Here is a 25,214-nt window from a genome sequence, read left to right on the forward strand (position 1 = left end):
AAAGAGTGGGACACGACTGAGCGACTGAACTGAACTGAACTGAACTGAAAGAATCGAACGGAGCACACACACAGTGTTCTAGAAATGAAGGGAAAAGAGAGTTATTTTTTCAAATGTTTTTTGCAAACATATTAGCACTTTGTAGAAATATGATGTTGTTACTAATAATTTTCACATGCTTTTCCGAATCATATAGCCAAATCTAGATATCATTTAGTGGCCAATATAGAACACTTTCTGGCCAGATTCTTATCAGAAATCAGTATGAGAGTGAAATTATAAAGCATAGCTGCATCCTATTTTTCAGCTTTCCCTTTGAAGAGGGTAACAATAGTGGCATGACTGAAAGCTTGTGGAATTTCTTCAGTTCTCTATTTTCTGGAGAAGCGTCTACACATGTCTAGAAGACATTAAACACAAAAGAAAACTATTGTTTAGATTACAGGCAATACTTAGCTTTTTTTCTTCAATAGTGTATTTAAAGTTTTTGTTAGACTTTATAATTTTAAAAAAGGATCTATGATAGCTACACAGTCTGTTCTCACCACTGCCATCACTGTCCTGTCAAGAAGTCAGTAAAAATGATAACTCTTTAAAGTTCGTTCCCTTCCTCTCAACCAAAAGAAAACTGACAACTTCTTTGAATATGGGCATTTACTTTAGATTCTTTGTGCACTACCTTTATAGGACTTTATTAATTCTTTCATCAATATATGCATTTACTTATTCAATAAATATTTACCAAGTGTATACTGTTTCAAGTACTATGCTAGAGCTAGGAAAACAGAGATAACAAAACAGGAATTGTTGTTTGCACTCATGATGAATGGTAAAACCCATAAGCAGAAGAAGTCAAAATAGTTTATATCTCACTAATATTTATAATTAGTACCCTAAGAAATAAAAATACTCCACCATTTTTAATACATCTTCAGATTTATAATGAGTACCCTAGGATAGTACGTCAACATCATAAACATTGTGAAATCTTGGCAGTGGTAAGGATTCCAAGTCACTATATCCCTTCGGCCTTGGTCTTTCCCCTCCATTTGTGGGAAAAATTGAGTTAGATTGCATGAACTGAAATGTTAATCTTTGCATTTCAGTGTACTATGCCAAATTCTCTCACCTTGCTAGGAGAGTGATGGAAACAGAGGGAAACCCTGACAAGTATCTAAGGACAAGTTTGAGTCTAAAACTAAGGTAAAGAATTATGACTCAGGAAAACTGAGGATAACAAAAGCCAAGGAGACAACCAAGCAAATTATTGACAACCAGTATACTCCAGGGTATAAATTCTAGGCAAAACAACTCCCAGTTTCAAATCTGGAATTCAAGCATGGCTCGATTAGACTGAGAAAAGAGCAAGATGAGTTCAGGATAGAAACAGAGAATACTTAGAGCACACCTTTGCGAAGAGCTGACGCATAGTAAATGGAATTAAGGGTATGGATAAAGTCTCAGGAATCTAGTGAGGAAAATTATGATGTTGGCCATACATTTATGCTTCTTTTTATAGTGTCATCTTATCGATAGCTAGTATTGGCAGTGTCACCCATTCACTGGCTCTATAGGGATTGATTTATGCAATGCATACATATCTTTTGATAATTCTGGTAGTTGTAAATACATTGTTCCCTGATGAGGTTGGAGAAGGAACCTTGACTCTAGATGCATAGATTATACAGTGAACTCTACGAACAAATATTCAATAGCTGTAAATGGTGTTCTCTATAGAGTTGAATGAGGTAGTGGTTTTGATATTGGTGAAATTTTATCACACAATTTCTTTAGTTGCTGTCAATCTTTCAAAATATGCCATTTAACCATTTAGGAGAGAAAAAAATAGTTCTTTTTATATTTCTGAAACCTATTTTTCCCTTTTTTATGATATTTTATTCCTCATAGGCATACAAATCTAATGTATTTCTTTAAACAATAGCATACACTAATACACATCATATTTAATGATTTATTTATCAAAAACATGCATTTTAGGGGTAACACTTCTGAAAATTTTATCAGTACACAAAATGGAAATATGCATGTAACATTTTCAGATACGCATTTCTTGTTGTTTTTTTGGCCACACTACACAGCTAGTGGGATCTTATTTCCCTATCCAGGGATGGGATGTATGCCCCTACAGTGGAAAGGTGGAGTTGGAATACTAACCACGGGACCACCAGGGAATTTCCCATGTAACATTTTTTTGAACAGTATTTATTATTAAAAAGCTATATCATTATTATGATGTATATGTATCTATGTATATAATATACATTATATACTTTATAATATACTATAAAATCACATTATAACACAAATTGACTAATTTTATGCTGTTCTACACAATTATAGTTTGTTGCACCTTTCTATTTCTTTGGTCCTATGAAGTTTTCTGTCTCATTCCCAGTCATTTAAAAAAAATTAATATATTTATTATTTGATTGAAGGATGATTGCTTTACAGAATTGTGCTGGTTTATGTCTAACATTGGAGAAGGAAATGGCATCCCACTCCAGTGTTCTTGCCTGGAGAATCCCAGGGATGGCCGAGCCTGGTGGGCCGCCGTCTATGGGGTCGCACAGAGCCGGACACGACTGAAGTGGCTTAGCAGCAGCAGCAGCATGTCTAACTTTACCATGAATCAGCCTTAGGTATACAGATGTCCCCTCCCTCTTAAACCACCCTCTCATCTCCCTTTCCATCCCACTCCTATTGAAAATAGGTTTAACCCTTATAAAGTTTGCTTTTACCAGTTTTCACAATATTTTACCTTTTCACTTGTGATTGGCTTCATTTTATACTGCCCAATGAGATTATTTAATTTCGATATAGGATATCAACTTTCGCCATACTTTAATTTCTGTTTAATATCCCCATTCATAATTTGTTATATTTTAAAGTTCTTAGATGTGAATAAAGATTGTGTCCTCTCTATATTGCAATAGTTTTTACAGACACATTTAAGCCTAGATTATCTTCATTGTATAGGTGAAAAATAAGAGAAACAGAAGGAAACAATAGAAAATCAATATTACATTAGTGAATTGGAGTCAGATAAAGGAACTAGGTTGAGCAAAGAAATTATTATAAAATCAGATTTTAAACATGTGAATTTGAAGACAATTGCTTCTTTTATAAGCTCTCCTCTGTATACCTGCAATAGCTTATTAACTGACTGTCATCTCAGAAGTATAACTGTCCTCTACCTACAAGTTGTGATTGGCCAGATAAACAGAGAAATGACTTAATCATATATTCTAAACACTGCAGATTTCAATTAGCAAAGTCACAGTTACCTAGAAGGCAACAGTGCAGCAACTGGTGGATGAGGGAACCTACAGGGGAAAAAAAAATTAAATGATATAAATATTATATTTGAAGTTCCTCCTCCTGAAAATAGCATAGGCCCATTCTTCCCCTGTTGTGTCTCTAATAATCAGGAGCCTTCCTGCCTGGTGATTCTTTACTTTCAAAGTAATAAATAAAAATTCTGTTATTTCAGAAAGGAGCCTTTTTTTCTCCCCAAATCCCACTCATTTGGGAATATTCTTTCACCTGTGATTATGGTTCTATATTTTTAATCTGTTATTTTTAGTCAAATAAAATGTTTTCCCTGGAATATTGTAAAAGAAAAATGATTCAGTGTGGGAACTTCCCTGGAGGTGCAGTGGGTAAGTCTCCATGCTCCCAAGGCAGGGTACCAAGATTCCATCCCTGGTCAGGAAACTAGATCCCCACATGCTAAAGCTAAGCCCTGGCACACCCAACAAATAAATATATTTTTTAAGAAAATTCAGTTTGTATTATAGCCACTTAACTCAGTTTGAGATTTGTAGTGTTTTTTTTTTTTTTTTTTAGATTTATTAGGTGGTTTATAGGGCTTCCCAGATGCCGCTGGTGGTAAAGAACCCACCTGCCAAAGCAGGAGACATGAGGGTTCAGTCCCTGGGTCGGGGAGATCCCCTAGAGGACAGCATGGCAACCAGCTCCAGTATTCTTGCCTGGAGAATCCCATGGACAGAGGAGCCTTCAGTCCGTAGGGTTGCAAAGAGTCAGAATTGGACACAACTGAAGCAACTTAGCATGCACGCACTAGTGGGTTATATATAGTGTACCTTCCTTTGAAACCTTAATAAGTATGAACACTGAAATATGGCAATGTTTTAATACACCTCCATACTTTATTAAGCCATCTAGCTTGAAACCTTGTGAATGAGTGTGAGATTTCCCCAAAAGAAAAGTAACATTTAGTTAGGTTAGATGTCAAGTTGCTAGCTTACACTATATAAAAGTCAATATGTACCAAGTCATATTACTGAATTTCATCTACACTGCTAGGAGGTTGTTGAACTCAATTACAGAAATGTGCAGAGCTTGATTTGATGTGTGAGGAGGTTAGGAGACCACAATCAATTAAAAAGAACACATGTATATCCTGTTCTGGGGAAACAGTTGTTTTAGTATCCCTTGTTCAGTTTCTGCTTTTTTCTCTGACTTTACCTCTGAACATAAGAGAACAAAAGGTTTAATAATTCCCCAGTTTCATTTGGAATTATTTTGTCAGCAATATCTAATAGGAAGACTTGTGATTGTTGTTTTATTTGAATGAAGCCTCAGGCAGCTACAATTAAACACACTGTACTTTTTTAAATTTTTCTCATGTAGCGAAACCATTTGAAAACGGACAATATTTGGACATCTATGGAATTACAAGGGACCAGGCTGGAGAATATGAATGCAGTGCAGAAAATGATGTGTCATTCCCAGATGTGAAAAAAGTGAAAATTGTCGTAAACTGTAAGTCCCATCACCTTTTATTAAAAAATTTCAAAGGGAAGATTAAACACCTGGAAAATACTGTCTGAAGTTTATGTTGCTATTTTTTAAGAGGAAGTCTATTGATAAATAGAACCTATTGGCAGTGCAAATGTTTGCCTGTTAGAATATTAATTGAATTGTTTTAGTAACATTAATTGCCCCAAGTAATCCTACAATAATTCAATTTAAAGTGTAGATGGCAATGTTTTCAATATCATCCCAATCCTGAACTGTGGTATCCTTATTTCTGAAGCATCCTAGACTCATGGGGTTGTCTTCATTCTCCTGGGTCTCACTTGGAATGTATTCTGACTAAATTTAAGTGTGGAATTCCAGAAGCGTGCTGTTTTATGCTTAAAGAGAAAAACTGTTACTATGATGCTCCTATCATTTGAGTATTTAATTCTATTTGGCTTGGGCAATATTGAGAAAATGAAAAGAAATAATTTTTATATTAACATCATTATTAGGAAGTTAGAATATTAAGTGATACTTGCAGAACAATCAATGTCATTATGCTACACCCTTTCTCTAAATGCATTTCAAAACACTGATGACAGACATTTTTTCACTAATAGCTTATTTCATATATTGTGATCTCAACAGTAGTGACTGCAATAGTTTTTACTTTTCAAAGATACTCCCTTAGTCTTTCTCTCAAAATTGTTCACATTGTTTGACTTATTCAAATTGAGTATTTGGGGGATAATAGTTTTTTACTAGAAGTGTTTTCAAGCTACAACTTCCAATTTTTTTCCTCACATTTATAAATCTTTCTCTATACAGCCAATGTTAGTAATGAATACATAGATTTGTACCATAGATCAGAGGAAATTTTTCCAAATACATCCCCAGATGCTAACATTAAGCATTTTTCATATATTTAATCTCAATTTTATGGGTCAAAAAGAATCTATCAAAACACACTCAGTAGTTGAATATTGCCAGGGCAAATTATTGCCACCAACTAACATTTGTCAGTGGCTAAGCTATACATTTGGTATTGACTCATTGAAAAAGACCCTGATGCTGGGAAAGGTTGAATGCAAGAGAAGGGGATGACAGAGGATGAGATGGTTGGATAGCATCACCTACTCAATGGACATGAGTTTGAGCAAACTCTGGGAGACGGTGAGGGACAGAGAAGCCTGGCATGGAGTGGCAAACAGTTGGACATGACTGAGTGACTGAACAACAACTGGGCAAATGTGCGTAATGCCAGAAGGAGGCAGTTCCTGGAGCAGAGTTTCTTATATAATATTCTGAGACAAACTTCAGAAGAGTCACCCAAAAGGTTACTAGAAATGGAAAATCTGTGTCCTACCAGGCCTACTGAATCAAAATCTTTAGGGAATATGGCCTGGAAATATGCATTTATGATCAATTTCCATTGAATCTTAGGACTCTTGTTGCAGTGAGTTACTACTCACCATTCTGGAACTCTCTAAAATAAGAGTTAATAAATATCATTCACTCAAATAAAAATTTCTGATTATTTTATCACTAGCCATGCTTATCTGAATATGAGTCTACAGATTTTATTGTTGGGGGGAGTGAGAAAAAGAGGTGAAAAGTAAGACTGAAAGGAGGTAATACTTTTAGCAGTGAGTCCTAAGAAAAGAGGAAGCAGAGTCAGTCTGTCAAACGAGCAAGACACCCAGCCTGACAACTCTCAACTCCTAGAATTAGTGTATGTCTACAGTGAGGTCTCCCATGGGGATACAGTTGAAAACAAGCTACCAAATGGATCTACATGGGTCTGTACTCCATGTATAATCCACTTGTGTGTGTGTTCACACTTTTGTTTCTGTGCTTTTTACCTCTCTGACTTTAGTTCATTGTCACTTATTATTTAATTTGATTCTTGTTTGTTTTTGTTTTTTATGCTGGACAAGTTGGTACTTTAGACTGAAACAGTTCAGGTAAGGATGCAGAAATATGGAGAGAAATTGAATTGAGAGAAAGACCGACCAATGAGTTATCATCTGAAGGATTTCTGGGGAGAAAAGCATCCTTATATAAAGCAGGACAGAAATTAGGGAGACAGATGTCAAGAACTGTAAGGGATCTGCCACAGTTTCACAAATGCTGACAGAAGACAGAGACAAAGGGCAATTTATTACTCACAGAAATAGCAATAGCCAGAGTATTGTCATTTTCTTACGTCCGTTCCCCAAGTCCCAATTACTGCAAGGTGATATGATGAAGGTTAAGAGAAATCTATACACACAGTAGGTTTATGTCATAGCTGAGGTATCCTTGGGCTTAGAAACTCAATTTTTTTCATATATAATGGCGGCAAGCAAACCAGCCTTTGCCACAGAGGGAGAAATTATCTTTATCATACTGGACCATAAACAAACCTGCCCTTTGCTTCATGGAGAGAACCACTTCTATCTTCCAAGACTATTCGCCATACAAACATTCTTGAAAAGATTGTCAGGAACAAAAGCTGTCAGGGCCTCTGCTCACAAGATGTGCAGAAATGCAGGAGACCCCTGGAAGATTGCCTTCCAACACAAAATGGGAGGAGGAAAGTTTGAAGCATAGCCTCGAGACATTCCATCAGTTCAAAAGGGTGCTTCAGTGGCTTTTGTAGGGTTTCAGACATCTAAAAACAGAAAAGAAAGCGTTGTTAACCAAGTTTAACTTGAGAAGGAAAATCAGAAGGAAAAAAGGGGAAAGTAAAAAAAAAAAAGACTTAAGGATGTGTTTATTATAGCTGTAATACAGACTGTGTTTTATAAGAACTGATTTCAGTTGAAGTATAATCGTAAGTGGAAATATTGGTACCAACATAATATTAAAAAATATTAAGAAAATGAACTCAAAAATAGGACTTTTTACATAGATTTAAACATTCAATGTTTACTGTTGCTTCTCAAATTATACCTTTGATAGCTAACATTTTCTTAAATGTGCCATGAAGAACTGAATACTGACTGATCAGTTAAATTTACATCTCTTGAATAAATATTTTATGTATGTTTGGTCAGATTTCTGGTCATGCCCTAAGTTTTGCCTTAATTTGGAATAATTGTGTCACATGTATACCAGTGATATCTAGCCTTGTAGGTGTGTGAATGTAAGTGTGTATGTTTCTGGTTTTGAGGAAATTTGAAAAGTATTAATTTTGTGAATTCACCCCTTTCGAAGTCAGAAACTGAGCACCGTCCATGGATTTTACTGATTTCCCAAAGGAAATTAGCCAAAACCTACTGAACAAACTTCCGTTTGTCAAAGCCCAAAATTGAGCACAGTGCTCTGTAGCCAGCATGAAACTTTGTGTCCCCTGATAATCTAAAGATTCCCTGAAGATAGAATTATACCAGGTTCAAGGCAGCCCTCTTTTCATGGTTATTAATCAATATTGATTGTGCATATAAAATTGCAGTAGCTTTGTGAATAACTTGAAGAGAAACTTTGTCCCTGTTCCCAAATGAGGTTCAAGATGAAACGTAATAAATTTTCATAAGCTCCAGTACATTCAGTTATGCAGAAGTCACTTTGAGGAAGAGATTTATGTTCCCTGTAATTTAGAAATATGTAATATGTTAGTGTTTATGTAATACATCTGCCTCATTCATTACATATAGGCACATGTATATTTCTTATACCTACAGTAAATAATATTCACCACATACTTTGTACCCATAGCACTCTCCTGTGGATTTCTATTGATTAAACAACACTTTAATGAAATAATTAGTATATTTAACTTATTGTGTATAGATTGGACTAGTTTGTTGATCAAATAAGCACATTTATTTTGAGTTATTTACAGATATTTAAAGAATAAATTTATTTACTTACATATAAGTTCATTTTGAGTTATTTATTAAACTTGTAAGATTTTATACATAACTTTGTTTCTGGGTAGGAAGATTTTATAGATGATTATTCTCCTGTTTTTCTCTGTATATTCTTTTATCCATTTGTATATGAATATAGTATATTCATGACTTATAATATACTATAGCTATAATAAATATATGAATATGTACATTTTTTATATTTGCTTATGTATGTATATACACACATCTACACACAATTGGATAAGAAATATATATGTACATACTTCTATGTCTTGGACTTCCCATGTGGCTCAGTGGTAAAGAATCCACCTGCCAATGCAGGAGATGTGGGTTCAATCCCTGGGTCGAGAACATACCCTGAAGAAGGAAATGGCAACCCACTCCAGTATTCTTGCCTGGGAAATCCCACAGACAGAGGGGAGTGGCGGGCTAGAGTCCATGGAATTGCAAAAAGTCAGATACAACTTAGTGACTAAACAACAACATATGTATTACATATGTAACTATGTAAAATATGTAACTATGTATGCATATTTCTCATCAAATTGAAAAAAAAAAACTCAAAAGAAATCATGACATTTATCATAAATAGACCTTAAGAGATACACATACACATAAGAAGAAAGAAAAAAATGTGAACCAGTCGATTAGCTAAGCCAAAGGAAGCTAGTGGATTCAATTTGGACAGATTCTCTGTTTTATCTGCATTTGCATCCCAACCCTGGAAGTGGCCTAGAGGATACTAGTTCCATAAGTTTATTGTTAATTAAAAGTGGAAAAATGAATATCCATAAAGCCCATGGATTCAATTAAATTTCGATAAACAGGAAATGAGAAACCAGGGTCTACAAAATAGGTAAAGCTGATTCATGGAAGTCAAATCTAGAATCTGGAAAATGTAGATTATATCGTAGACTAATCAAGATCTCCATAGGGAAGCAGAATCGCAGATGTTAGACATCAGGAAATCCTGCAAAACCTAGCCCTTCAAAATGAATACTGCTGATAAAAAGGGCAGGGTTCTCTGATCTTGTGACAAGTTGTTTATTCTCCACTTTATTTGTATGTACTTTTCCAATTAAGAGTAACTCTTTTAGAGCTTCCCCAGTGACTCAGAGGTAAAGAATCTGCCTGTAATGCAGGAAACATGGGAGAGGCCTGTTTGACCCCTCAGTGGGGAAGATCCTCTGGAGGAGGAAATGGCAATCCACTCCAGTATTCTTGCTGGAAAAAATCCCATGGACAGAGGAGCCTGGCAGGCTCCATAGTGTTCCAAAGAGTCAAATATTACTGAGTGACTAAACACACACACACACTTTTAGAAATGCAGGCCTTATAGTCAGGTATAACTTATTTGAACCCTTGTTATATAATTTACTGAACTTTGAGATCTTGGGAAACCACTTTACCTTTCTGAGTCTCAATTTCCAATTCTGTAAATTGGGGCAATAATAGACAATTTTCAAGGTTTGGGTAAAAATTAAATGAGATGATACGATGTACATACAGCACCTATCACAGTGGCTGGCCTACTGTTAACAACTGAAAAAATATATCTCTCTCTTTACATAAATTTACTCTAGAATGTAAGCTCTGTGTCATAAGGGATTTTCCTTTCCTTTCTACAATGATAGGTTCCTGTCACATAGAGCAGCATCAGGTTTATAGGAGGCACTCAAAAAATAGTTGACAGGTGAACTCTTTTAAAGATTAGCATTAACAAAGTGCATTATTATATTAGACAATACAGGAAAGAGATATTAGGTTTGTTCCAAAATTATATATATTTTTCTCCTGGGACAATAAGACTAACTTTCTTCTGATACCATTTTTTTAACCAAAATTTTCCGGTGGATTCAATAGATTGCCACTTATATAGCACTTTCACCCAGAAAAAAAGCTTAATTTCATTTTTTACAGATAAGAAAATTGAAGTTCAATGAGATTAAAATTATTAATAGCATCCTGATTTTTAAGAAGAAAAAGACATGGATAAAAGAAGGTGTTAATTAACCAGAAAAAATATAGAGTCAACTAGTGTAAGGTAAAAAGATATGTGGACATTATTTCAGTTTTCACTCATGTCAGTAAGATTTATATATTGATCATTGTATTTGGAATCAGAAATTATTTTGCACACATAATATCCAGTAAAATAGAATTCAGTAATTCTTCCTGTGGTCAAATGGTAAAGGTATTTTTGAATGCACTATGAACTAAGACTTTATCCAGTAAATCGCAGGCACATATTTGTGCATTATTTTGCATCTGATACATATTCATTTATGCAAATGTGCACTTTATCTTCCAATATAACTAGCTCCAAACATGTGGAATAGAATGTACCAATTAGTATAACTTAGTACAATTGTATCAAAGCCTGAAATGAGGGGCCACCAGGGAGAGATAAGAAGAGGAAGAGGATTCTGAGGAAATGACCAAATTCTTAGGCTGTTTGTAAAGTTTTTTCCAAAACTTTGGGCAAGTTAGATATACATGTCCTTTATAAAACTAGAAGAAATGGCAGGTGACAAATATATGCTTTAAATACAGAGAAAAACTCAGCATTTAGAGTTGGAATTGGACAACAATACTAACTATCATGGGACCAGAAGAAAAATGAGCATTATTTGTATTCACAATTATCACCTAAGCTTTTGTTTCTGTTCCATTTTGTGCCCCTACCTTAACTTTCCCTTTTTTTCATCTTTCACATGGCTTATAATTTAAACTACTCTCCTGTTTTTAAATTTCTTGATAAGCTAATTAACACCTGGAACAACTCAGGACATAAAAACACATATTGTTTTCTTCTAAATGAAGTACTAGTACATATGACATTTATAGAGTAATGAAGCACTTTAGTAAATCTACATGTATCTATGTATTTATTTTCCTATTTACTTATTGGTTACTATGACACTATCAAGGTCTTAGGGCCAGGGGTATGAGTCTTCAGTCAGTTCAGTATCTAGGAGAGGATAAAGACAAAAGAAACATGAAGTTGTAATAAACTGTGGCAAGTGTTTTGATAAACCATTCATAATGTGCTAGTCAAGGCTATCAGAAAGATGCCTTTGGATATCAATGAAAGCTTCCAAGAGGCCTTGGCCTTGATGATGTCTGAAGGATAAAACTGAACTTGATAGGTACTCAAAAAAGGTACGAAAAAAAAAAAAAAATCCCTGGGTTGGGAAGATCACCTGGAAAAGGGAAAGGCTACCCACTCCAGTGTTCTGATCTAGAGAATTCCATGGACTATGCAGTCCATGGTGTTGCAAAGAGTCAGACATGACTGTGAGACTTTCTTTCTTTCCAAAAAAAGTAAATAAAGGAAAGGGTGGTCTCCCTGACAAAAGCAAAAGCATTTGCTTAACTCCATAGGAATTAGGGAGCATGGCTCTGCTTGATCTGTCAGGCTGCCATGAGCTGGAGGAGACCAGAAAGGGAAACAGAAAGAAGGGAGGGGTGGGTAATGTAGAGGAAGCAGGGCCAGATTCAATGCAAGTTCATGAATTTTCATAGGCAAACATAGATCCAGTGCTTCACAATCAAAGAAGAATAACTTCAAGGTAATAAAACTATTCAGAGATATATCTGAATATTAAAGAAACATATTTAAATATTTTTATTTCCTACATACATGGGTTGTACTTGAAAGACTTCTGTTTGGTCATGGCAAGGACAAAGGAGAGAATGAAAACGATATCACTGAGAACAACAACTGCATCTAAGAAAGATGTGAAGAGCTAAGAAATTTGAAGGAAAATCCCTATAGATATTGAACACAGAATATTAGAAATATATGATAATCACTCAGAAAACATATTTTTAAATAAAGGATTTTTCTCAATTGAACAACATAAATATCTACAAATTAAATCTTTTCACCTTGGGACTTTCATGGTTTAACAATTACAGATTTAATTCTATGGTTAATATAATCCCTCATTTGAAGCAAAACTGTGTTATTAAACATACAGCTATGGAATACATGATTTCTTCTATTGAGGGCAACATAATTGGTCCTTTGTTTTAAATCTAAGACTTACAATTCAGTTAATGACTAGGGTGCAAAGATATTTTTACTTAATACATCTGCTACCCAATTTAACTCTAATCTATTCTTCAATACTTTTATTGAGGTTTTGAAAGGGTCTTTAGTGTTAAGGGTCTATGAGTGATCATTGACCCAGTTGTTCATAGAAAGTCAAAATGCATCTTCAGTGACCAGATGTCCAATTTTTTATTATTCCTAGTTGTTTTTTTCCTAAAAGTGAGAGATGGAATGATTTTGTTGCTTTAGTACATGACCAAACATTTGTGCTCAATGACAATCACTGTTTGTTGTGTTTATTTTTGGTTCTTCCTAAAGTAGCATTTATCCTTTTAGAAAAAAAGATATATGTCAAATATTAGATATAATAGAGGTTGACTGTCAGAGACTGACCATCAACTATCAGTAAGAAAGCAGTTTCTAACAGGTTGAAAATGCTTTAGGTTGAAAATGATTCCATGTCAAACTGAAGAAAAGTGGTAAAGTCAAAAAAACAAATACCAAATATTAATATGTGTCACACACTTGTGTGTGTTTATGCTTCTGTAATAGTGTTCTCATCCAGATCCATGCTCTAGTAAGCTGCCCAAGGGTCAAAATCTGAGAATTGCAAGGTGGCTTCTTCTGAGTGTATTTTTCAAACTGATCTTGGAACTTGAAACCTTGCACAAACATCCAGCTTATAAACCTGTATTTAAGTCCAACTTTATCAGCAAACTTTCTCAGTAAGCATATATATCAAGCAAGGTAATTAATGGAACTGAATTCTTTGTAACTGAACACTTGAGAGCAACACAGAATTAATCTTCTTGAATCTTTTCTGTATCATCATAATTGAACTTCACAAGAATTCTTGTCTGTGTCTGCTATTGCACATGTGTGCGTGCTTTGTGTTCAGTTCAGTTCAGTTGCTAAGTCGTGTCTGACTCTCTGCGACCCAGTGGACTACAGCACGCCAGGCTTCCCTGTCCATCACCAACTCCCAGAGCTTACTCAAGCTCATGTCCATTGAGTCAGTGATGCCATCCAACCATTTCATCCTCTGTCATCCCCTTCTCCTCCCGCCTTCAATCTTTCCCAGCATCAGGATCTTTTCAAATGAGTCAGTTCTTCACATCAGGTGGCCAAAGTATTGGAATTTTAGCTTCAGCATCAGTCCTTCCAATGAATATTCAGGATTGATTTCCTTTAGGATGTGCTGGTTTTATCTCCTGGTAGTCCAAGGGACTCTCAAGAATCTTCTCCAATACCACAGTTCAAAAGCATCAATTCTTTGGTGCTCAGCTTTCTTTATAGTCCAACCCTCACATCCATACACGACTACTGGAAAAGCCATAGCTTTGACTAGATGGACCTTTGTTGGCAAAGTAATGTCTCTGCTTCTTAATGTGCTCTCTATGTTGGTTATAACTTTTCTTTCAAGGAGCAAGTGTCTTTTAATTTCATGGCTAAAGTCACCATCTGCAGTCATTTTGGAGCCCCCCCAAAATAAAGTCTGCCACTGTTTCCGTATTTCCCCATCTATTTCCCATGAAGTGATGGGACCAGATGCCATGATCTTAGTTTTTTGAATGTTGAGCTTTAAGCCAACTTTTTCACTCTCCTCTTTCACTTTCATCAAGAGGCTCTTTAGTTCTTCTTCACTTTCTGCCATAAGGGTGGTGTCATCTGCATATCTCAGTTTACTAATATTTCTCCCAGCAATCTTGATTCCAGCTTGTGCTTCCTCCAGTCCAGCATTTCTCATGATGTACTCTGCATTTGATTTAAATAAGCAGGGTAACAATATACAGCATTAATGTGCTCCCTTCCCGATTCAGAGCCTGTCTGTTGTTCCATGTTCTGTTCTAACTGTTGCTTCTTGACCTGCATAGATATTTCTCAGGAGGCAGGTCAGGTAAAAAAATCCTCCTGTGATGCAGGAGACCCTGGTTCAATTCCTGGATTGGGAAGATCTACTGGAGAAGGGGAAAAGCTACGCACTCCAGTAATCTGGCCTCAAGAATTAGTCCATGTGGTCGCAAAGTCAAACAGGACTGAGTGACTTTCACTTTCCTTTCTCTGACACAAGTATCTAAATTTATTAGGAACAGCATGGATTCAACTGCCAGCAGACAGGAAGCAAAGGTTTAAAGTTGTTTGACTTTGCAGTTTTTTGACTGCAGTGTAAAACCATTCTAAATAATCCTGTTGTTTTGGTTTGTGAATTCTTTGAGCAGTTATTAAGGATGATGATTTTGTTCTTTCATGCATTGTTGGCAAATTTGGGCAACCTATTTATTTCTTTAAAATTGTAACTTCATGGAAAGAATAAGTACAACAACAATAGAGAAATAAATTTCAGAAAATTTCAAACTAGGGTTGCTGTGTATGCAGTGGAGTGTGACAGATGGTAACAAAAACAGGATGTGAAATCAGGCAAATATGATTTCTAATCCCAGCTCAGACCAATACAGTACTGGGAAAATTAATCAAACTCTCATAGACTCAGTTTTCTTACATTAAAACACACACACACACACACACACACACACACACACACACAAATGGGGGATAGTTATACCCACCTTGAAGATTTGCTCTGAGGATTGTGTCATAATATTCTTAAAACAGCAGTGTGACTAGCCCAAAGCAAACGAGCTTCTACATTGTATGCATTAGTGTTAATATATGGCATGCATCATATTACCCTAACGGTTTACATGTTAGCTTTCACCTGTGGCCTGTGAGCTCTTTAAAGAGTGAGACTCCTCTTTCATGCTTAAGGCAGTATACAGTGGTTCCGGAGACAGGCTCTACAGCTGGTCACCCTGGCTTTGAATTCCAGCTCTGCTGCTATGAAGCTTGGTCAAATCGTCAAGCTGTGTGTGTGTCAGCTTCTCAACTATTAAGTGGAGACGATGAGGTAAGTTGGGCTTCCCAGGTGGTGCAGTCGTAAAGAACCCGCCTGCCAATACAGGAGACATAAGAGATACAAGCCTGATCCCTGGGTCAGGAAGATCCCTTGGAGGAGGACATAGCAATCCACTCCAGTATTCTTGCCTTGAGAATTCCATGGACGGAGGAGCCTGGCAGGCTACGGTCCACAGGGTGCCAGAGACTCAGACATGACTGAAGCGACTTAGCACACACTTGAGCTAAGTTAAGGCATAAAAAGGTTTATTATATTATTTTTAATCTCAATATCTAACATATTATCTGGTGATGCAGGCCTATAGGTTTAATACATACATAAAATAAATATAAAACAAGCAACATGAAATTCCAGATAGTAATTGTAAAATAAACCCAAGTTGTTTTGTCTTATGGATGTATGCTTGGGTAACTTTTGAAATTAGGTCATAGAGTTGGAATGATCCACTCGAAATGGAATCTTGAAATAAATCCTGATTCTAGGTCTGAGGCCATTTCATTATACCAGCCTGCTTCCATGTAAATCAAAAATAAAATTTAATTATTTTCAGTAAACTGTGTAAACACCAGAGACTTTGAGAAAGATGGTCTCGTCTGAAGGGTAAGGAAGCAGGATCACTGTGGACAAGGAGAAAAAGGTTTGAATAACCAGAATATGCACAGGTGCTACCTGTCAGAATGGCTGTCACTGAAATAAAGAACCAAGACTATTAAGATTCTCAGTGAATAGATAAAGCAATCACAATAAATAATCCTTGGGAATGACGCTGCACTCAAAATAAGTTTGTTCACGTATTGTATGAAAGAAGAGATTTTAATAGCGAATGAAATGAAGTCTCAGCAACCTGTCTGCTTGCTCTACCTAGTAAAGGTAACAGAAATGCAAAAACTACCCAAAATAACCCCCCCAAAAAATGCCCATTGTGAGGAAGCATGAAACAGTTACAGATTTTATAGGTAAAATGAAAGATGATAGAGTTCTATTTAGAATACTCTGTATGTTCCAGGCTTAAGATTCACTATTCAGTTCTTATTGCTGTGAGGTCATAGTTCATTCAGTTTATCAAAAACTTAAAAAGAATCTCCACACTGTTCTCCACAGTGACTGTACTAGTTTGCATTCCCACCAACAGTGTAAGAGGGTTCCCTTTTCTCCACACCCTCTCCAGCATTTATTGCTTGTAGACTTTTGGATAGCAGCCATCCTGACTGGCGTGTAATGGTACCTCACTGTGGTTTTGATTTGCATTTCTCTGATAATGAGTGATGTTAAGCATCTTTTCATGTGTTTGTTAGCCATCTGTATGTCTTCTTTGGAGAAATGTCTGTTTAGATCTTTGACCCATTTTTTGATTGGGTCATTTATTTTTCTGGAATTGAGCTGCAGGAGTTGCTTGTATATTATTGAGATTAATCCTTTGTCTGTTTCTTCATTTGCTATTATTTTCTCCCATTCTGAAGACTGTCTTTTCACCTTGCGTATAGTCTCCTTTGTTGTGCAAAAGCTTTTACGTTTAATTAGGTCCCATTTGTTCATTTTTGCTTCTATTTCCAATATTCTGGGAGCATAAGAAATCTGTGGTACATATACACAATGGAATATTACTCAGCCATTAAAAAGAATATATTTGAATCAGTTCTAACGAGATGGATAAAACTGGAGCCCATTATACAGAGTGAAGTAAGCCAGAAAGATAAACACCAATACAGTATACTAACACATATATGGAATTTAGAAAGATGGTAACGATAACCCTATATGCAAGACAGATAAAGAGACACAGATGTATAGAACAGACTTTTGGACTCTATGGGAGAAGGCGAGGGTGGGATGATCTGAGAGAACAGCATCAAAACATGTATATTATCAAGTGTGAAACAGGTCACCAGTCCAGGTTGGATGCATGAGACAAGTGCTCGGGGCCGGTGCACTGGGAAGACCCAGAGGGATGGGATGGGGAGGGAGGTGGGAGGGGGGTTCAGGATGGGGAACACATGTAAATCCATGGCTGATTCATGTCAATGTATGGCAAAAACCGCTACAATATTGTAAAGTAATTAGCCTCCAACTAATAAAAATAAATGGAAAAAAAAAAAAAAACTAACACTACAAAAAAAAAAAAACTTAAATGTAGTTTGGTGGTAATTTCTATCTTATACACATTCCCTAATTGTTTCAGAATTAGTACTAGGGATTTGGATAATATTTCTAGATTTTTAAATAATACAGTGAGACATGTTAGTTTAATGCACATAATTCTTTTCTTTAATAAATCGTACTTTGACCTAGCCTAAACAAATCAGCATTCTGTAGCCTAGAGCAGATGTTCAAAGAGTTTCTGCATTTGGTTCAAGCAGCTAGTGTACATTTACATGACAGGATGGAGGAAGTGTACCAGTAATTAGCTGAAGTTCACAAATGCTACGTTTGTTAATGCTGTTTCACATTTGCGAGCATATTGGTTTTGCAAACTGTTCTATTTTTCTCTGTGGATGTTGAAAGGACTTTGAAGCTCAGTGCAATTCATATGCAGATGCAGTCCTTGCTAAAGCCTCCCGTGAACTGTCCTGCACAGCCCAACAAAAAGAGCTGAATCTGATCATCTGTGGCTTTGGGGGAGTCAAGTTGCATAACTCTAAGAATTCACTGTCCTGATGGGATTTTCAAGATAGTCCAATCAGGCAGAAATCTCTAGTTGTTTATCAAAGCCTATTTTTATCTTCTTCCGGAACAGCCCACCTTTCTCCCCCATCAGTCTTGGACTGCAGGGACTAACTTGTTTAAGGGTTCGTTCTGGCTCTGTGACTGAGTTCCAGTGAATGAAAAGTGAGCAGAAATGACCTGGGTCGCTTCCAGGCCTGACCTGCAACTGCCCAGGTGGCGTTCTATGCATGTTACCCTTCCTGGCTAGTTGGAATAGTAACCACCAGGGTGATCTTGAAAGCTAAAGATTGGCAAGAAGAAAGCTATCATTTTCTTGAGCCTCTGAGTGATTTTATACCAAAAAATACCCGTACCTCATTATCTCATTTCACTAATAGCCTTTTATTGATCTGAAACATTATGAATTATTAGGTGAATGAGAAATAACCTTCCTTTTCACTGACTTATTGCATATTTGGGTCTATTCGTTATCATAGCTTAGCCTCTTCTTGCAGAAGGTAATGGCTACTCCAGGATTCTTGTCTGGGAAATCTCATGGACAGAGGAACCTGGAGGGCTGTAGTCCAGGGAGTCACAAAAGAGTCAGACATGACTTAGTGACTAAACAAAGAATGGCCCCCTCTGACTGGTATCATCAAAGATTTGAGCTCAAATCTTCTGTACAGACTAATATTTTTGCCTCATATAATTCTTTAAAAATATAACCAGAAGAAATGATTAAAAGATTCCTGAGAAGAGTAAGGAGATAATGAATCTTTCCTTCCTACAAAGTGAGGCATAGCCTACTGAATCTATATTTGCAAATTTTGTCAGTCATGGTACCAAAAAAAATTATAAATATCATGCCTTTGAGGCTTCATATGATTTTGCTCAGAAAACACAACCAAATTCAAAATAGCATCTGGCCATCAACCTCTGATATGAACTTCCCTTACATATGGAGGCATAGAACTTTTGGAGGCATAGAAGATGGAACAACTGTCGGAAAACCTCCAAAACTTAATTCTGGCCCCAAGCCAGTATTGAGTAGGCATGTCTACAAAGTATAGAGCTCAGAAAGTTAGAACACACGCACACACACAATGGTATACTTCACTTTGCCTCATGGAAGAAACAACTATACCATCTTGAAAGAAACCAGAGAACTTAAGTCTCCTCCCTGAGCTTCTGCTCTCTGGCTCAGAAATTTCCAGCCAAAACTGGAGTTCTCCTCTCTGTGTATGGCTGCAGTTTTGAAGGTAGTCAGAATATTATTCCCTTGTTCTCAACCTGCTTTCCTTCATCCACTGGCCCACTGCACATTATGGGCTATGTTTTTAGAATTTAAAATTTTGTATTTAGGAATAAAAAGATGACAAGAGTACTAAAAGCAGACAATGGGGCCTGTAGCTTTCCATAGTTTCCAAGTATTATACTCTCAGGGATAAAATGTCGGAGAGGAACTCAGGTTGATCCTGTAAATTGTAATTGATTCATCCTGCTAGACACAGGACAGGAGATGCTAGCTGTGACCATGGACATGTTCTACACATTGACTTAAGAAATGCATCCAATCAGGGAGACAGGGTTGGGATATTTACATTGCATACCTCTGTGCTAGGAAGCATCAATTCAAATCAGAACTCTACACAGTAAGAAATGGGATGTTCAGAGGAACTGTAAATATACAAATATGCTCCAAAATAAGAAAAAAAAGAGCACACTTTAAAAAAAACTTGAATGAATATGTTATTTAAATAATTGGCTATAGCAATAGGGAGAAAATGTTTGAAAACTTACTAAACACACTTCATATACGAAATAAGGTATTTCCTCCACAAAATAACATCACAAACCATAGAAAATAGGCTGAGATGAAAGGAGAAGAAAAACACCAATAAGGTACATTAGAAAAATGACCAATTGTGATGCAGAGAAAGCTCATGAAAGCTGGTGACCTGTTATTTCCTACCATCAAAACTATACTAGATACAGAGAAAAACCCCTCCCAGTACTGAACATAAGAAATTGCAAGGAACTATATGAACATTACAATATGCCTTTTTTAGCATAGCAAAGCTTGAGTCAATATAACAAACACAAATTGAAGCCTGAAAGTACCACAAAATACTATTCCATCAGGCAAGGAGCCCTGACCAGCTTCTCCCTGGAGGTGTGGAATCTGGTTTTAACTTGCCAATGTTAAGAGACTCAACACAAAAACTGGGTCTTTTTTGGCACAGAAACTCACGTTAATAACACCCCTCTTCCATAAATGTGAGGCAATGAATGGGTAACATACTCGGATAAAACAGAACACAAAAACTCACTGTTCTATGCCAATCCCTGTCTTGATACAGGGAGATGGGGTGAGGGACAGGTGGCCATAGGAAAGCAAATCATTCTCTAGGAATTCCCAATTGCAATGTTCCCTCGTCTAGATTTAGGATTACATTCATATTCCCTGTAAAGTCTAAGATATGCTAAGTAGAAAATTCAGTTTAAAGTGGTTCTATGGAGATTGGCCCCTTAGGTGTCTGACAGAAGAAAAACTAATGCACTCTGTAGAACATATTTTAAATACAAAGCTCAAAATTTTTTCATAAGGTCTGTTTAACATGAGTTTTCAATCAAAAATATAGTGCACAAATGAGAAAGCAAGTCATCAGCAGAGAAACAAACAATAAAATAAAATGTAAGTAATAGAATTCCAGTTGGAAGATTTAAAACCCTAAAAGATGATGCTGTGAAAGTGCTCCACTCACTATGTCAGCAAATTTGGAAAGCTCAGCAGTGGCCACAATTTGGGAAAAGGTCAGTTTTCATTTCAATCCCAAAGAAAGGCAATGCTAAAGAGTGTTTAAACTATCTTAACACTTGTGCTCATTTCACATGCTAGTAAGGTTATGTTCAAAATCCTTCAACCCAGGCTTCAGCAATACAGGAACCGAGAACTTCTAGATGTACAAGCTGGATTTAGAAAAGGCAGAGGAACTAGAGATCAAATTGCAAACATCTGTTTGATCATAGAAAAAGCAAGGGAGGTCCAGAAGAACATTTAATTCTGTTTTACTGACTATGCTAAAGCCTTTTTGTGGATCACAACAAACTGCAGAAAATTCATAAAGAGATAGTAATACCAGATCACCTTATCTGCCTCCTGAGAAATCTACATGCAGATCAAGAAGCAACAGTTAGAACTATTCATAGAAAAATGAACTGGTTCAAAATTGGGAAAGGAGTATGTCAAAGCTGTATATTGTCTGCCTGCATATTTAACTTATATGCAGAGTACCTCATGTGAAATGCTGGGCTGGATGACTCATAAACTAGAATCAAAATTGCAGGGAGAAATAGCGGCAACGTCAGATATGCAGATGACACCACTCTAATGGCAGAAAGTGAAGAGGAACTAAAGAGCCTCTTGATGAAGCTGAAAGAGGAAGGCGATAAAGCTGGCTTAAAACTCAACATTAAAAAAAAAAAAACTTGAGTGATGGCATCCAGTACTATCACTTCATGGCAAATAGATAGGGCAAAGTGAAAACTGGCAGATTTTAGTACTTTGGGTTAAAAATCACTGTGGATGGTGACTACAGCCACAAAATTAAAGCTTGCTCCCTGGAAGAAAAGCTATGACAAAACTAGACAGCACAGTAAAAAGCAGAGGCATCATTTTGCTGACAAAGTTCCATGTAGTCAAAGCCATAGTTTTTCCAGTAGTCATGTATGGCTGTGAGGGTTGGACCATAAAGAGGGCTGAGCGCTGAAGAATTGATACTTCTGAGTTGTGGTGCTGGAGAAGACTGGAGTGGCTTGGACAGCAAGGAGATGAAAGCAGTCAATCCTAAAGGTAATCAACTCTGAATATTCATTGGAAGGACTGATGCTGAAGCTGAGCCTACAATACTTTGGCCACCTGATGTGAAGAGCTGATTCATTGGAAAAGACCCTGATGCTGGGAAAGATTGAAGGTAGGAGGAGAAGGATGCAACAGAATATGAGATGATTGAATGGTATCACTGACTCAATGAGTTTGAGCAAGCTCCAGGAATTGTCAATGGACAGGGAAGTCATCCATGGGGTTGCAAAGAGTCAGACACGACTGAGCGATTCAACTGAACTGAACTGAATACATCAACAAAAAACTAGAGCAAGTGGACTCTAGTACACCAGCCTTCTATGTTCATGGAATTCTCCAGGCAAGAATACTGGAGTGGGTAGCCATTCCATTCTCCCAACACAACCATGGGATCTTCCCAACCCAGGGATCAAACCCAGGTCTCCTGCATTGCTGGCTGATTCTTTATCATCCAAGCCACCAGGAAAACCCAAGTATCATGCACCTAAATGAAATGTAAACACATTTCCTTTAAAATCCACTTAGACAAGAATGATTCCTTTCATTATTTTTCCTAGCCAAGCCAGGATAATAAGAGCAAGAAAAAATTAGGAGTAAAATTATTTGAAAAAGGAGAAGTAAAACTGCCATTATTCCAAGATGATGTGATTATCCATGTACAAAAACCAGAAGAATTTATAGTTAAATTAGTAGAATAAGAGTTTGTCATGATTACTAGATATAAAATCAATATACCAAATTAAAGTATATTGTTATGTTTCAGCAAAAAAGCAAATCCAATTGAGAAAAATAATAATTTTGTAAGTGTATTATGCACTTACATTGGATATATGTGGATATGGATATGGATATATGCACATATCTATGTATACAAAGGGCTTCCCTTGTGGCTCAGCTGGTTAAGAATCTGCCTGCAATGCGGGAGACCTGGGTTCTATCCCAGGTTGGGATGATCCCCAGGGGAAGGGAAAGGCTACCCACTCCAGTATTCTGGCCTAGAGAATTCCTTGGACTGCATAGTCCATGGGGTCACAAAGAGCTGGACACAACTGAGTGATAATAATATATACAATATATTATTTAAATAGATTAAAAAAGAATTAATTAAATTGAAAGATATAACATACCCAGGGATATTTAGAGATGTTGTTACTCTCAAAATAGAGATACATTAGCAATCAAGTGAAAAAATTTAACATGTTTTCTTCATTAAATTTGACAAGCTATTTCTGAAATGTATATTGATAGTATAAGAAACATCAAAAGAAAAAACCAAATTGGGTATATACACTACTCGATGTCAAAATGTATTGTATAACTACATGATAAGTTAGAAGTGAGATGTTAGTGCAGTGGTTGACAAATATATAACTATGGCAGAACAGGGAGCCCCAAAACAGATCCATGCATGTATAGAATCCTGATATATCAAAAAGAAGATTTTGTAGATCAGTAAGGTAAAAACAAATCATTAATAAATGATTTGGAACAATTACTTTTCATAAATAAAAGACAAAAGGGAGTGAAACTTTACTTCACCACATAAAATCGCTTTCAGATAAATTGAGGATGTAGTTGTGAAAGGCAAATCATCAAAAACTTCTAAAAGACAATGTAAGAGACTGTTTTCTGGACCTTGGTAGGGACAGCATCCTTAAACTAAACAGGAAGATAAAAACTAAAAAGACATGACATATATCACATTAAAATTAATACTGTTTGTGAAAGAGAGCAATAAGAAAAACCACAAACTGAGGAAGGTTTTGAAATACATAAAGCCAACAAAGATTAGATATACAGAAAATATAAAGAACATATATTGGAAAAGAGCCAAAAAATCTTATAATATAAAAAGATACAAGATAGGCATTTCACAGAAGTTGAAAGTCTAGTGGATTGTAAATACATAGAGATGTGCAATTATGCAAGCTTATTTTTATTAAAATGGAAATGCAAATTAAAATCATAATCACTTATTCCATATAAACAAATTAGCAGCAATATAAATCTTAAAATATCATGTTTTGTGACAGTATAACACTAAAGGAACTCTTGAGTACTGTTGAGGAAACTATAAATTGAAATAATAATTGCTTTGGGAAGCAATTTTATATCACCTGGTGAAGTCAAACATGTGCATACTCTGAGCCCTGGTAATTTCTCTCTGAGATATGTTTTCTGCATAGGTGCACAAATTAACCAGACAATATGTACAAGAATATTTGTAGAGAATTTTTTATAGTAGCAACAAATTTTAAAAACCCAAATGTTTATCAACACTAAATTGAGATATAACAGACATCTATACAGAAGTGAAAATAAGTATATCTACATGAATCAGTCTGAATGTATCTAAAATTATAATAATAAGTTTAAAATAGAAAATATGTATAGCATGAAGTTGTTGATATAAAGTTCAAAAATAATTAAACAAAACAGTATATTATTTAGGGATGGCTGCATCAGTGGTAAAACTGAAAGATAAAGTTTTCCAAAATATAGATGAAAATGACAAAGAAATAAAAAATATAAAAGAGAAGATGAATGATTTGGAAGACTCTGTATCTAAGTTAACAATTATATGTGTTTCTAGGATGAGACAAGAACATCTAAAGAAGCAATATTCAAACAAATAATTGAAACAATTTAAGAATTGAAAGCAGCACTGAGAATGCAACTTTATATAGCCCACATTCCAAGATCTATCCCATTAAAAGTCTTTTTTCAGTCATCTGAGATATAAAATGATTTAGTCTTCTTTAAAAACTACAGAAAAGTTAAAAAAAATTTAAACTATCTTCAGATTTCTCCTCTCAATACTAAATAACTACTGCTAATAGAACAATGCTCATAGTGTTGTTATGTGAGGACCAATCATTAATGTGTGATAACAGCAGGAAGGTATTATTACTATGCAAGATCTCAACATATATGCCCTCCACAGGCCTGTCTAGTTTGCAATTGCCAGATTAACATTAGTGGTTTAATGATAGAAAACCAATAGAATCAAATTAGTGGCAATACTTTTTGAAACTAGCTAAGTTTAGATATAACTCCAAATACTTGGTATAAGCAAGATTTCATAAATTCCTCCAA

General features: G+C 35.9%; 1 protein-coding gene across 1 annotated transcript in view; it reads left to right on the forward strand.

Moving 5' to 3' along the window:
• NEGR1 (neuronal growth regulator 1) overlaps positions 1–25,214 on the forward strand; it is a 961,111-nt gene that overhangs the window by 634,565 nt on the left and 301,332 nt on the right. The window contains exon 4 of the mRNA XM_043460968.1: positions 4,675–4,806. Within this exon, the coding sequence (XP_043316903.1) occupies positions 4,675–4,806 (132 nt within the window). The remainder of the gene's footprint in view (positions 1–4,674; positions 4,807–25,214) is intronic.

Source organism: Cervus canadensis, chromosome 2, assembly GCF_019320065.1.
Source record: "Cervus canadensis isolate Bull #8, Minnesota chromosome 2, ASM1932006v1, whole genome shotgun sequence".
Classification (NCBI taxonomy): Eukaryota; Metazoa; Chordata; class Mammalia; order Artiodactyla; family Cervidae; genus Cervus; species Cervus canadensis.